The sequence below is a fragment of the Microplitis mediator genome, chromosome 5 (assembly GCF_029852145.1).
Source record: "Microplitis mediator isolate UGA2020A chromosome 5, iyMicMedi2.1, whole genome shotgun sequence".
Lineage (NCBI taxonomy): Eukaryota > Metazoa > Arthropoda > Insecta > Hymenoptera > Braconidae > Microplitis > Microplitis mediator.
This window is the reverse complement of record NC_079973.1, coordinates 5,264,314-5,279,276: the sequence shown is the minus strand read 5'-3', so window position 1 is coordinate 5,279,276 and position 14,963 is coordinate 5,264,314. Positions and strand designations below refer to the sequence as shown.

The 14,963-nt window shown below is 26.4% G+C and overlaps 3 protein-coding genes across 8 annotated transcripts in view; 1 reads left to right on the top strand and 2 right to left on the bottom strand.

The window, feature by feature from the left end:
- LOC130667899 (uncharacterized) overlaps positions 1-14,963 on the top strand; it is a 46,627-nt gene that overhangs the window by 3,232 nt on the left and 28,432 nt on the right. The gene's annotated exons all lie outside the window — the stretch shown is intronic.
- LOC130667898 (mitochondrial import inner membrane translocase subunit Tim21-like) lies at positions 212-11,396 on the bottom strand. 4 transcript variants are annotated; one of them, XM_057469818.1, is made up of 5 exons: positions 9,476-9,559; positions 3,883-3,945; positions 3,346-3,553; positions 2,704-3,044; positions 212-1,756 (listed from the first exon to the last, which is right to left on the bottom strand). In XM_057469818.1, the coding sequence occupies exons 3-5, from the start codon at positions 3,548-3,550 to the stop codon at positions 1,625-1,627; spliced, it is 678 nt and encodes a 225-aa protein (XP_057325801.1). In that variant the 5' UTR covers positions 3,551-3,553; positions 3,883-3,945; positions 9,476-9,559; the 3' UTR covers positions 212-1,624. The 4 variants fall into 4 exon arrangements, with proteins under 4 accessions (XP_057325801.1, XP_057325800.1, XP_057325803.1 ...); XM_057469817.1 differs by lacking the exon at positions 9,476-9,559 and adding an exon at positions 4,089-4,201 and having other exon boundaries at positions 3,883-4,014; XM_057469820.1 differs by lacking the exons at positions 212-1,756; positions 2,704-3,044; positions 3,346-3,553; positions 3,883-3,945 and adding exons at positions 4,089-4,207; positions 10,111-10,314; positions 10,640-11,396 and having other exon boundaries at positions 9,476-9,799.
- Positions 11,547-14,327, bottom strand: LOC130667897 (mitochondrial import inner membrane translocase subunit Tim21-like). Its single transcript, XM_057469815.1, has 4 exons — positions 14,175-14,327; positions 13,629-13,848; positions 12,997-13,331; positions 11,547-11,833 (listed from the first exon to the last, which is right to left on the bottom strand). Exons 2-4 carry the CDS (start codon positions 13,843-13,845, stop codon positions 11,675-11,677), a joined length of 711 nt encoding a protein of 236 aa, XP_057325798.1. The 5' UTR covers positions 13,846-13,848; positions 14,175-14,327; the 3' UTR covers positions 11,547-11,674.

Sequence of the window (14,963 nt, the reverse complement as noted above, 5' to 3'; positions counted from 1 at the left end):
TATCAAATGTATGACTATATATATTTACTGGTTCGACGTACGTTCGTGAAGGTCTAATTGAACTTTAAACTGTAATTTAATTTATAAAAAAATTTTTTTGTTGGTTTTATTTTTATTTGATTTCATAATTAATAATTTACATTGATTGGATGATTTCGTAATGAGCATACGTAAGCTATGAGTAATTTATAAAAAAATTATACACACGAATTGATAATTCTATTTTTGAATGTCTGGCTCATTAATAATAATAATAATAATAAAAAAAATTAATAAATTAATTGTATGTAAGTATCGAGTATAAATTTATATAGTTGATTATAATATGAACTATTTGACACTATGACCACGTAGGTGTGGATATTTTTTTGAAAAACTGATTCAATGTGAGATTAAGTTTTTTTTTATTGATATACAATAGATTTATTAATGTAAGTCAATTTGGTTTAACTTAGATGACATTATTCAGGTCGACACGGAACATTAGTCATTAAATAACTGAAGGATAAAATTGATCATATTAATATCAATAATAATTATTATTATTAGTGTTATATTATTTAATGACGGATATTTATTTGAAATTGTCAATTAGGTGCACTGTAAAAAATTCACGGAGTGAATGCGGATTAAATCCGGAGTGAATGAATTTTTAATTATTCGGTCCCCTTGGAGTGAAATTCACTTCGAAGGGGAGTTTTCGCGGAGTAGATAATTTTTTATTAATTTAATTCCTACGAAGAAAATTTCACTTCGGAAGGGAGTTTTGAAAATATTATTAATAAAAAATAAAACCACTAAATAAATTCTCGCACACACACACGCACACATTCGCATAAACACGCTCTCGCACTCGCATACACACGTACGCACACACTCGCACACGCACACACACACTGTTTGACAGTTTGATATAAATTCATTTAAATGTTAAAACTCCGGATCGGAGTGAATTGGGAGTGAAATAAAATCCGCGTCACTCCGAGATCACTCCGCTAAAAAAAACTCCCAATTCACTCCGCACGAGGAGTGATTTTTTTGAAAACTCCGAAACTCCAAGTGGTGAAGTGAATGCGGAGTGAATTCAGATTGGAATTAAATCCGGATTTACTCCCGATTTTTTACAGTGCGCTGCAAAAAATTTTCGGAGTGATGAACGCGGATTAAATCCGAAATGGATTCGAAGTGAATGCGGAGCAAATGACTGAGGATTTATTTAATTCCCTTGGAGTAAAATTCACTTCGAAGAGGAGTTTATTTTAATATTGAAACTCCGGTTCACAGTGAAATTAACTCCGTATTCACTCCGTATTCGGAGTGATTTTTTTCTAAATCTCCGGAATTCCGGGTGACGGAATGAATTCGGATTTAAATCAAATCCGTAATTACTCCGGAGACACTCCCGATTTTTTACAGAGTGGAGAGGAATTTATTAGTGAATGAGATGAGGACTAGATCAATATTTAGGCAGTGGTAAAAATTTTATTTTTGAAAAAAAAATATTTATAAAATAAATAAGAGAAATTTATTTCAAGTATTATCATACTAGACTAGAGTTGTAATGATGATGTAATGATGAGAATAAAATTCAATTTATTTATTGGTTTGATGAGATTGGGAAATTTTAAGGCGCGAATTCGTCACTTTTATTTGAGTCACCTTCCGCTGCTCGGTTATCTTCTAAAACGATAATAGAACGGGACGCATCTTCTAGCTGGACAAATAAGTATCGGTAGACAACATTTCCGTTATCGTCCTGGTAACAAATTACAAATTACATTTATTTATAAATATATAAGATAATCAATGAGCTTAATTATTTTATTGTTTAATGACAAAGTTACTAGAGATAATTAGTAGGGTAAAATTTCTTGCTAGTCTTCTACTAGTGTAGAAAATAATTATAAATAATATCGCGTTTGTGGAAGATTAATTTTTCTAACGCCTTCATATAGAAAAAAAAAATTTTCCTCTCATAATTTATGTATTTTTTTATTTTGAGATTCAAAATATAAAAAAATTATATGCCCTTGGGGTTCCCGCGCTTTTTCGAGATCCCGCGAATCATAAAGACATCAAAAAAAATTCAAAATTCGTGTGTAATTTTCCATTTTTAATCTTCTATATAAAAAATTAATCGATCAGTCATAAAAAAAATTTTAATACGCCCCGATTTTCTGCTCAATGCGTAAAAAAAAATTTTAACTTTCTGAGTTTAAACGTCACAGTTCAAAAAAATTAATTGTAGATTTTTACACCAGAAAAAAAAGATTTTTTGGCATGAAAAATTTCTACTCACCCCAAGAAAATTTTTTGCATTTAGAATTGAAAAAAAAAAAAATTTCCTGGGGCCAGAAAAAATTTTTTAATGTGAGTAAAAATTTCTTGAGCCAAAAAAAACTTTTTAGGGTAAGAATCGATAATAAAAATTTTAATTTTAATGCTATTAGCTTCAAGTCTGATAATACTTTCATGCTAATTAATAAAATTCACTTTGGTTGCTTGGATAATTTATCAATCTGATTATAATTACAACTGTTCTATAGTGATTAAAATTTTATTTTGTAAAACTATCGATGCAATTGAATTTTGAATGTTATCAGGCTTTGGCTTTGCCATTAATAAATAAATTAAATGAAAATAAAAATTTCTATTGGCATCAATACTACAATATAATTAAATAATTAAGTAAAAAAAAATTACCCTTCTCATATCCAAATTTACAGTCCCACCTTCACGTACTCCCTGAATATAAAATTTCATTCTCATATACGTTCTGCCGTTGTGTTGATAAACGCGATAGTTGAGGCTGAAGCATCTCCTGGTATCACCGTCCTTCTCAATCTGAGCGTGTATCCGTCCCCCAAGTGCGTCAGTGACTTTTGGGTCTTGTCTACATCTATCTGCAGCTTTGCAATAAATACTATAGGGACTTTTATCCGATAACAGTTCGGTGGATAATACGTAGCCGAAAAATGCCATTATCCCGACCATCCCGACAGCGACAACTGTTTGACTTACATCCCATGGCGTCTCGGTACAATCTTTAATTCAAATTTAATTTATTGATTGTCATTAATAAATATTACTATCATCATTTATAATTATTATTATTATTATTAATGAGCGTGAATATAGCTGACAATTAGCAGTTTTTAATTTTTGAATAAATAAATAAAATGTAAATACAATAAAAATTAAAAAATACATTCTTAGATAATTGAAAAATTAGAACGCGCATTTTTTTAAATTTATTTATTTATTTGCTTGAAAATTATAAATTGTCGTATGTCTGCTATCCACACCCATAATTATCACTGTGTGATAAAATATACAAAAATTTACCGGAGTTCGCAAATCGACTATTATTTGCATCGTTGTCGAATTGTGGAATTTGAAATTTTTGTTTTTCATTTGAATATTTTTTAATTATCACTTTATTACCATTACACAGTAATAATAATGACGGCGGTGATAATAAAGATGGAATCCTATTATAATGACATGTCTTTTGTCTAATTACATTATTTATTAATCTAATTGATGCCATATTCTATAAAAAAAAAAAAAAAAAAATTACAGTGAATTGTTATTGATAAAGATCCTGAAGTTAGCAGACAGTTTTTGGATTTTTCTTTAAAAATGTAATTAAAAAAAAAAAAAAAAATATGCACATGGAGAAAATTTAAAAAACTGTATGTGCAATTTTCTGAAATATTTTTTTTTTAAATTTATTGTTTTTAAAAAAATCCAAAAATTAGACGTCGGCTAATTTCAGAATTATTGTTATTATTTTTTTATGAATACTCTATTTGTTTTAAAATTTCTAGGTTTTTAAAATTCATTTTTATAATAATTTTTTAAATTCATTTCAAATCTTACCTCCAATTAATATCTCATTGTTTATTGAAAATTTGTAAAATAAATTTGGACCACTACAGGAATCTGAAATATTAAAAAAAAATAATATTTTTTTTTCCTCCTGTTTGGCTGTCGTCCCGATTGGGCCACGTGCTAGAAAAAAAAATATATTATAATTATGAAGGGTAGAGGCCCTATATATAGTTATTGTCCACTGGGTAACATACCTATACTATAGTTTTTTTTTTCGAACAAATGTATTTACGTCCGAATTTCAGCTCCTTATTATTTTTTCTAACTAACAGCTTTATTTACTAAGGAGGACTTGAAAAAAATTTGATTTGACCTAAAATTTATTTTAATCTTTTTATTTCAAACTATTCACTAGTTTAAAAAATTTTTTTCGTATAAATTATATTACAATCTATTTTCCACTGGATAGTCTAGTCAACAAGTTCAAAAAGACGAAAAATAGAGATAAAGCTCTTAAAAATATGAGCGATAGCTCATTCGATTCGGAATGACGTCTAGAAAAATGTATCTCGAGGGTTTATTAGCACATAAAAAATTGCGATTGTTATTAACAAATTAAGAGAAAAAAAAAATGTCATTTGGTTTTTTGTTAATAACTTAAAAACTATAACCATTTTTGAAATTTTGAAAAAAGATCCGTAAAGAGGAGGAAATTTCCAATAAAAAAGTCCCGACTCCCCGAACTCTACCTCTATTATTTATAATTTTAATTTAACGCCGAAAATAGGGCTTCGCGCGGCCGTTACGGCTTGGGCGCACTGCCGCTAAAGAGAGCGTACCACATAAAATAATTTTTTTATAGTAACAAATATAAATTTAAAAATTTAAATAAATTATGGTATCATCTAGACACTTGAAAGAATAAATCCCCGTTGGAAAAAAGTTATTTAGTCAATTTTTCAAAAAGTTGTACTTTTGTTAACTAACTAATTTTTTTCTAATCTCCGTTTTTATAAATAACGACATAAAAGTTTAAATAATACACCTATAAATTTTTGGCTTCGTGGAGCCCTTCTGATATATATATTCAACAAGATCATGCCATAAAAATTTATTAAAGTTTATTATATTGTTTATAATATTTTTTTTAAGTTAACAAAAAATGAAAAATCCAAAAAATGTTGTTAAAAAATTTTTTTTCGACAAATTTTATGTTATTGCTGTTTTCGCATCTAACAACAGCATTAAATTACGGTCGAAAAAAATTTTTAACATTATTTGTTAAGATATTTTTTATAAACAAATAGACAAGTTTAATATTTTTAAAAAAATTTTTTTTACCATTTCATTGTCTTGGCAAAATAATGATTTTTAAAACAAAAATTTTTTCGTAAATAACTTTTTTAATTGTTTACAATCGTTTTTTTTACATTTCGATTGTTTAAATAATTAGTTAAGAAATTATTTTTTCTTTAAAAATCATAATTGGTGTTTCTTTATAAGTTAACAAAAAAAAAAATTTTTTTATAAATAATTTCATCGTTTGTTAACTTAACAATTTGTTATAAACAAATTCCATAAACTGTTATATTTTTTTTGTTGAGCAAAAAAAAAAAATAAAAACAGATATATGTATGACAGTAATAAAAAAAATTTTTTTCTATTTTTTAAAACACTTTTAATATTATACGAGACCAATGTTGAATCGCCCTCTTGATTTGTCAACTAACAAATTGATATAACTTATAAACTATGAGAGATACGATAATGAACATTCAAGTGGTTTTTATAAAGGATTAATTTATCTTTTAAATAAGCGAATGACCAAGTTTCTAACTATTGTTTATCAGCCATTATATGCATTTGTTTATAAAAATTTGAGATTTTTTTTACTTTTTCGTATCTTTTATGACTTTTAACTTGTTAAATAATGAAATTACAGCATTGAACCTCAAAACAATTTTAGTTATTGATAAAATATCTACCAATAAACCTTTACATCATATCTGTATCTCATATAGTTAAAATTATATACGTGTTTTATTAATATTTATCGAACTTGTTTTCTTTTATACATAATTTTTTGTTTCTTTATTGCATCACTTACCAATATTTTTAGTTTCTATATATTATATTAAGTTATTATAGCTTCTAATTCGAGCTACTTCTATTGTTTATCTTAAAAAAAATAGTTTCTTTGATGAAATTATTGAGTTATCTTCGAGATAAACGATAGAAGTAGCTCGAATTAGAAGCTATAATAACTTAATATAATATATAGAAACTAAAAATATTGGTAAGTGATGCAATAAAGAAACAAAAAATTATGTATAAAAGAAAACAAGTTCGATAAATATTAATAAAACACGTATATAATTTTAACTATATGAGATACAGATATGATGTAAAGGTTTATTGGTAGATATTTTATCAATAACTAAAATTGTTTTGAGGTTCAATGCTGTAATTTCATTATTTAACAAGTTAAAAGTCATAAAAGATACGAAAAAGTAAAAAAAATCTCAAATTTTTATAAACAAATGCATATAATGGCTGATAAACAATAGTTAGAAACTTGGTCATTCGCTTATTTAAAAGATAAATTAATCCTTTATAAAAACCACTTGAATGTTCATTATCGTATCTCTCATAGTTTATAAGTTATATCAATTTGTTAGTTGACAAATCAAGAGGGCGATTCAACATTGGTCTCGTATAATATTAAAAGTGTTTTAAAAAATAGAAAAAAATTTTTTTTATTACTGTCATACATATATCTGTTTTTATTTTTTTTTTTTGCTCAACAAAAAAAATATAACAGTTTATGGAATTTGTTTATAACAAATTGTTAAGTTAACAAACGATGAAATTATTTATAAAAAAATTTTTTTTTTTGTTAACTTATAAAGAAACACCAATTATGATTTTTAAAGAAAAAATAATTTCTTAACTAATTATTTAAACAATCGAAATGTAAAAAAAACGATTGTAAACAATTAAAAAAGTTATTTACGAAAAAATTTTTGTTTTAAAAATCATTATTTTGCCAAGACAATGAAATGGTAAAAAAAATTTTTTTAAAAATATTAAACTTGTCTATTTGTTTATAAAAAATATCTTAACAAATAATGTTAAAAATTTTTTTCGACCGTAATTTAATGCTGTTGTTAGATGCGAAAACCGCAATAACATAAAATTTGTCGAAAAAAAATTTTTTAACAACATTTTTTGGATTTTTCATTTTTTGTTAACTTAAAAAAAATATTATAAACAATATAATAAACTTTAATAAATTTTTATGGCATGATCTTGTTGAATATATATATCAGAAGGGCTCCACGAAGCCAAAAATTTATAGGTGTATTATTTAAACTTTTATGTCGTTATTTATAAAAACGGAGATTAGAAAAAAATTAGTTAGTTAACAAAAATACAACTTTTTGAAAAATTGACTAAATAACTTTTTTCCAACGGGGATTTATTCTTTCAAGTGTCTAGATGATACCATAATTTATTTAAATTTTTAAATTTATATTTGTTACTATAAAAAAATTATTTTATGTGGTACGCTCTCTTTAGCGGCAGTGCGCCCAAGCCGTGACGGCCGCGCGAAGCCCTATTTTCGGCGTTAAATTAAAATTATAAATAATAGAGGTAGAGTTCGGGGAGTTGGGACTTTTTTATTGGAAATTTCCTCCTCTTTAAGGATCTTTTTTCAAAATTTCAAAAATGGTTATAGTTTTTAAGTTATTAACAAAAAACCAAATGACATTTTTTTTTTCTCTTTATTTGTTAATAACAATCGCAATTTTTTATGTGCTAATAAACCCTCGAGATACATTTTTCTAGACGTCATTCCGAATCGAATGAGCTATCGCTCATATTTTTAAGAGCTTTATCTCTATTTTTCGTCTTTTTGAACTTGTTGACTAGACTAGGAGGACGTGAGGGTCAGCCTTTTGGATTTTGTTTCAAAACGATAAGTTACAAAAAAAAAATATTTGTAAAATTTGCACTTACAGTTTTTTAAATTTTCTACATGTGCATATTTTTGGTTATTTTTTTTCTTGTTAGTAATTTGTTGAAAAAAAATTTTAAAATATTTAATTTTCGGAGTGAACGCGGATTAAATCCGGAATGGATTCGAAGTGAATACGGAGCAGATGACTGTGGATTTATTTAATTCCCTTGGAGTAAAATTCACTTTGAAGGGGAGTTTATTTTAATATTGAAACTCCAGTTCACAGTGAAATTAACTCCGGATTTACTCCATATTCGGAGTGATTTTTTTCTAAATCTCCGGGATTCCGGGTGACGGAATGAATTCGGATTTAAATCGAATCCGTAATTACTCCGAAGTCACTCCCGATTTTTTACAGAGTGGAGGGGAATGTATTAGTTAAAGGGATGAGTAATAGATCAATATTTAGGCAGTGGTAAAAATTTTATTTGTGAAAGAAAATATTTATAAAATGAATAAGAAAAGTTTATTTTAAGTGTCATCATACTAGACTAGAGTTGTAAAGATAATGTTATGATGAGAATAAAATTTAATTTATTTACTAGTTTGATGAGATTGGGAAATTTTAAGGCGCGAATTTGACACTTTTATTTGAGTCACCTTCCGCTGCTCGGTTATCTTCTAAAACGATAACTGAACGGGACGTATCTTCTAGCTGGATAAATAAGTATCGGTAGACAAAATTTCCGTTATCGTCCTGGTAAAAAATTACAAATTACATTTATTTATAAATATATATTAAATAATCAACTGGCTTAATTATTTTATTATTTAATGACAAAGATACTAAGAGATAATTAGTAGAGTTAAATTTCTTGCTAGTCTTCTACTAGTGTAGAAAATAATTATAAACAATATCGCGTTTATGGAAGATTAATTTTTTTAACGCCTTCATATAGAAAAAAAACATTTTCCTCTCATAATTTATGTACTTTTTTATTTTAAGATTCAAAATGTAAAAAAATTATACGCCCTTGGGGTTCCCGCGCTTTTCCGAGATCCTGGGAATCATAAAGACGTAAAAAAAAATTCAAAATTCGTGTATAATTTTCCATTTTTAATCTTGTATATAAAAAATTAATCGATCAGTCATGAAAAAAAATTTTAATACGCCTCGATTTTCTACTCAATGCGTAAAAAAATTTTTAACTTTCTGAGCTTAAATGTCACAGTTCAAAAAAATTAATTGTAGATTTTTACACAGAAAAAAAAAAAGATTTCTTGGCATCAAAAATTTCTACTCACCCCAAGAAAATTTTTTTATTATGAATTAAAAAAAAAAAAAATTTCCTGGGGCCAGAAAAAATTTTTTACGGTAAAAATTGATAATAAAAATTTAAATTTTTATTCTATTAACTTTATGTCTGATACTAGTTTTATGCTAATTAATCAAATTTACTTTGGTTGCTTGGATAATTTATCAATCTGATTACAATTACAACTGTTCTGTGGAAATTAAAATTTTATTTTGTAAAACTATCGATGCAATTGAATTTTGAATATTATCAGGCTTTGGCTTTGCCATTAATAAAGAAATTAAATTAAATCAAATGAAAATGAAAATTTCTCGTGGCATCAATACTACGTTGTAATCAAATAATTAAATAAAAAAAAAATCACCTCTCTCATTTCCAAATGTACAGTCCCATGTTTACGTCCTGCCTGAATATAAAATTGCATTCTCATGTACGTCCTGCCGTTTCGTTGATAAACGACATGTTTGGCTTGTCTATGTCTACCACCATGACCCTTCTCACCGTAAACTCTTATCGGTTCCCCAAGTGCGCCAATGACTTTTCGGTCTCTTTTACATCTATCTGCAGCTTTGCAATAAACACTATGTGGACTTTTAGCCGATAATAGTTTTGAGAATATTTCGTAGCCCATAAATGCCATTATGCCGACACCGACAACTGTCACGTGTACGTCCCATATTTTCTTTAACTGCAAATTAATTAATTGATTGTCATTAATAAATATTACTATCATCATTTATAATAATAATAATAATTATTATTATTATTAATGAGTGTGAGTGCATCTGACAATTAGCAGTTTTTAATTTTTGAATAAATAAATAAAATGTAAGTACAATAAAAATTAAAAAATACGTTCTTAGATAATTGAAAAATTAGTACGCGCATTTTTTTGAATTTATATATTTATTTACTTAAAATTTATAAATTGTCGTATGTCTGCTACATTCACACTCATAATTATCATTGTTGTGATAAAATATATAAAAATTTACCTACTTGCGCAAATGGATCATCAGTTGCATTATTATCAAAATGTGTACTTTCAGATTTTTGTGTTTCATTTGAATATTTTTTAATTATCACTTTATTACCATTACACAATAATAATAATGACAGCGGTGATAATAAAGATGGAATTCTATTATAATGACATGTCTTTTGTCTAATTATATTATTTATTAATCTAATTGATGCCATATTCTATAAAAAAAAAAAAAAAAATTACAGCGAATTGTTATTGTTAAAGATCCTGAAGTTAGCAGACAGTTCTTGGATTTTTCTTCAACAATTTAATTGAAAAAAAAAAAAAATATGCACATGTAGAAAATTTAAAAAACTGTATGTGCAATTTTCTGAAATATTTTTTTTTTAAATTTATTGTTTTTAAAAAAATCCAAAAATTAGACGTCGGCTAATTTCAGAATTATTGTTATTTTTATTTTGTGAATACTCTATTTATTTTAAAATTTCTAGGTTTTAAAAATTCATTTTTATAATAATTTTTTTAATTCATTTCAAATCTTACCTCCAATTAATATCTCATTGTTTATTGAAAGTTTGTAAAATAAATTTGGACCACTACAGGAATCTGAAATATTAAAAAAAAATAATATTCTTTTTCCTCCTGTTTGGCTATCATCCCGATTGGGCCACGTGCTAGAAAAAAAATAATATTATAATTATGGAGGGTAGAGGCCCTATATATAGTTATTGTCCACTGGGTAACATACCTATACTATAGTTTTTTTTCGAACAAATGTACTTACGTCCGAATTTCAGCTCCTAATTATTTTTTCTAACTAACTGCTTTATTTACTGAGGAGGGCTTGAAAAAAATTTGATTTGACCTAAAATTGATTTTAATCTTTTTATTTCAAACCATTTACTAGTTTAAAAAAATTTTTTCGTATAAATTATATTACAATCTATTTTCCACTGGAGGACGTGAGGGTCAGCCTTTTGGATTTCGTTTCAAAACGATAAGTTACAAAAAAAAAATATTTGTAAAAATTGCACTTACAGTTTTTTAAATTTTCTACATGTGCATATTTTTGGTTGTTGTTTTTCTTGTTAACAATTTGTTGAAAAGAAAATTTAAAAATATTTAATTTTCGGAGTGAATGCGGATTAAATCCGGAATGGATTCGAAGTGAATACGGAGCAGATGACTGTGGATTTATTTAATTCCCTTGGAGTAAAATTCACTTCGCAGGGGAGTTTATTTTAATATTGAAACTCCGGTTCGCAGTGAAATTAACTCCGTATTTACTCCGTATTCGGAGTGATTTTTTTCTAAATCTCCGTAATTCCGGGTGACGGAATGAATTCGGATTTAAATCAAATCCGTAATTACTCCGAAGTCACTCCCGATTATTTACAGAGTGAAGGGGAATTTATTAGTAAAAGAGATGAGGAATAAATCAATATCTAGGTAGTGGTAAAAATTTTATTTTTGAAAAAAAATATTTATAAAATGAATAAGAGAAGTTTATTTCAAGTGTCATCATACTAGACTAGAGTTGTAAAGATAATGTAATGATGAGAATAAAATTCAATTTATTTATTGGTTTGATAAGATTGGGAAATTTTGTGGCGCGAACTTGTCACTTTTATTTGAGTCACCTTCCGCTGCCCGGTTATCTTCTAAAACAATAACTGAACGGAACATATCTTCTAGCTGGATAAACAAGTATCGGTAGACAAAATTTCCGTTATCATCCTGGTAACAAATTACAAATTACATTTATTTATAAATATATATATAATTTCTTCTCATAATTTATGGATTTTTTTATTCTAAAAATTTTATACGCCCTTGCGGTTCCCGGTACTTTTACGAGATCCCGGGAATCATAAAGCCGTGAAAAAAATTGAAAATTAGTATGTAATTTTCCATTTTTAATCTTCTAAATGAAAAGTTCATGGACAAAGAACTTTAATACGCACCGATTTTTTGCTCAATGCGTGAAAAAAAAATTTTAACTTTCTGAGCTTAAATGTCAACGTTAAAAAAAATCAATTGTTGATTTTTACACAAAAAAAGAAAGATTTCTTGGCACAAAAAATTTTTTAGTGTGAGTAAAAATTTCTTGAGCCAAGAAAAAATTTTTTAGTGTAAGAAATGATAATAAAAATTTTAATTTTAGTTCTATTAGCTTCATTAGACTGGGCCAAAAAAATCGACTATTTTTTTTTTTTTTAACGATACTGTGGAAATATTATTTGGGACGACAGAAAAAAATTATTGTAAAAATTTGAGCCCTTAATATGGATATTAAGAGGTGTATCATCGCAATTCTCGATTTTTTTTTTAAATGAGCGGGTTTTTGTCTCATAACTCTCAAACCATCGAGATAAACGAAATCGACTCAGATACATTTTTTGAAGGAAATTTAATGCTCTACAAAAAAGATCTGATTGAAATTTTTCGTCAGATGAACCGTTTCCTTATAATCATGCTTTGAATATTGGTATGATTTTAAAATTTGATTGTTCAAATTTGGAGTTTTGTTATTCATGTAAAAATAAGTTTCTGGAAGAAGCCAATGAATATTCTTAAAGGAAATTGAATGCTCTACAAAAAAAGTCTCTTAACAATTTTCGCTAAATTCACTCCTTCAAAAGTTATTCAAGGTTGAAGTTATGTAGAACGACTTCAATAATTAGTTGCATGCTAATTCATCAACTTTACTTGCTTTGGTTGCTTAGAAAATTTTTCTGTGCCGTAGTAATTTAAATTTTCTTTGTAAAACCATCAACATAATTTTAAATGTTGCCATCAGGCTTTGGCTTTGTCATTAATAATTAAATTAAATGAAAATGAAAATTTCTCGTGGGATCAATACTACGTTATAATCAAATAATTAAATAAAAAAAAATTACCTCTCTCATTTCCAAATTTACAGTCCCACGTTTACGTACTCCCTGAATGTAAAATTTCATTCTCATGTACGTTCTGCCGTTGTGTTGATAGACGACATGGTTGGTGTGTCTGCGTCTACCACGACGGCTCTCCTCACCGTAAGCTTTTATCGGCTCACCAAGTGCGTCAATGACTTTTGGGTCTTTTACACATTTATCTACAGCTTTGCTATAAACACTACTTGGACTTTTATCCGAAAATAGTTCACGGAATATTGCGTAGAACATCAATGCCGTTATGCCGACACCGGCAACTATCACGCTTACGTACCATGCTGACTTTGTATTTTCTTTAACTGCAATTTTATTTATTAATTGTCATTAATAAATATTACTATCATCATTTATAATAATTATTATTATTATTAATGAGTGTGAGTGCAGCTGAGAATTAGCAGTTTTTAATTTTTGAATGAATAAATAAAATGTAAATACAATAAAAATTAGAAAATACGTTCTTAGATAATTGAAAAATAGTACGCGCATTTTTTTAAATTTATTTATTCATTTACTTAAAATTTATAAATTGTCGTATGTCTGCCACATTCACACTCATAATTATTATTGTTGTGAAAAAATATACAAAAATTTACCTACTTCCGCAAATGATGTTGATACTTGATTATCAGTTGCATTGTTTTCGAAATGTGTAATTTCAGATTTTTTTTTTTCATTTGAATATTTTTTAATTATCACTTTATTACCATTACACAATAATAATAATGACGGCGGTGATAATAAAGATGGAATTCTATTATAATGACATGTCTTTTGTCTAATTATATTATTTATTACTCTAATTGTTGCCATATTCTATAAAAAAGAAAAAAAAATTACAGTGAATTGTTATTGTTAAAGATCCAGAGGTTAGCAGACAGTTTTTGGATTTTTCTTCAACAATTTAATTTAAAAAAAAAAAAAAAAAATATGCACATGTAGAAAATAAAAAAACTGTAGGTGCAATTTTCTGAAATATTTTTTTTTTAATTTATTGTTTTTTAAAAAATCCAAAAATTAGACGTCAGCTAATTTCAGAATTATTGTTATTATTTTTTTATGAATACTCTATTTATTTTTAAATTTCTAGGTTTTGAAAAGTCATTTTTATATTAAATTTTCAAATTCATTTCAAACCTTACCTGCAATTAATATCTCATTGTTTATTGAAAGCTTGTGAAATAAATTTGGACCACTACAAGAATTAGAAATACTAAAAAAAAAGAATATATTGTTTTTTTGTTATCGATTTTGATCGTTAATAATAAAAATTATCAAGTTTAAAACTCAGTCAAAATTTTTGGCTATTCAAGAAAGTGACACTAACGCGCTCTATCAGATTTAGCGGACAATTTTGAAACTTAAATATTTATGATGAATTTTATGAACAAAACTGAAGTCAGCTGACGTCTAATAATTTTTGGATTATTTTTTAAAACAATAAATTAAAGAAAAAAAATATTTGAAAAAATTCCACCTGTAGTTTTTTAAATTTTCTACATGTGCATTTTTTTAGATTTTGTTTTTTTGTAAATGATTTGTTGAAAAAAAAATACGAAAATTTTTGATTCTCTGTAAACTTTGGGGTCATATTTTTATGAGTGGTAATGTAGCAGACATCAGACAAATTTAAAATTATTAATAAATAGAGTAAATAATCAATAAAATAAAATTCAAAAAAAAATTGCGCATTTAAAAAATTCAAAAATGAATAAGTGCATTTTTTATAAATATTATTTTTTTAGTTATTTACTCTATTTATTAGTAATATAATTTTAAATTTGTCTGGTGTCTGCTACATTCACACTCATTTGATTTTTCTATACTACTGAAGTTATCCGAGGTCTGATAATTTTTGGATTTTTGTAAAAACGATAAATTATAAAAAAATAATGAATGTGAATATAGCAGACATGAAACAAAATTTATAA

Coding starts and splice junctions, on each gene's coding strand:
- LOC130667897 (XM_057469815.1), bottom strand. CDS start 13,845: ATGGCAACAATTAGAGTAATAAATAATATAATTAGACAAAAGACATGT. Junction 13,332..13,628: donor AACATCATTTGCGGAAGTAG/GTAAATTTTTGT, acceptor ATAAAATTGCAG/TTAAAGAAAATACAAAGTCA. Junction 11,834..12,996: donor TAAATTTGGAAATGAGAGAG/GTAATTTTTTTT, acceptor ATTTGTTACCAG/GATGATAACGGAAATTTTGT.
- LOC130667898 (XM_057469818.1), bottom strand. CDS start 3,550: ATGGCATCAATTAGATTAATAAATAATGTAATTAGACAAAAGACATGT. Junction 3,045..3,345: donor TAGTCGATTTGCGAACTCCG/GTAAATTTTTGT, acceptor TTTGAATTAAAG/ATTGTACCGAGACGCCATGG. Junction 1,757..2,703: donor TAAATTTGGATATGAGAAGG/GTAATTTTTTTT, acceptor ATTTGTTACCAG/GACGATAACGGAAATGTTGT.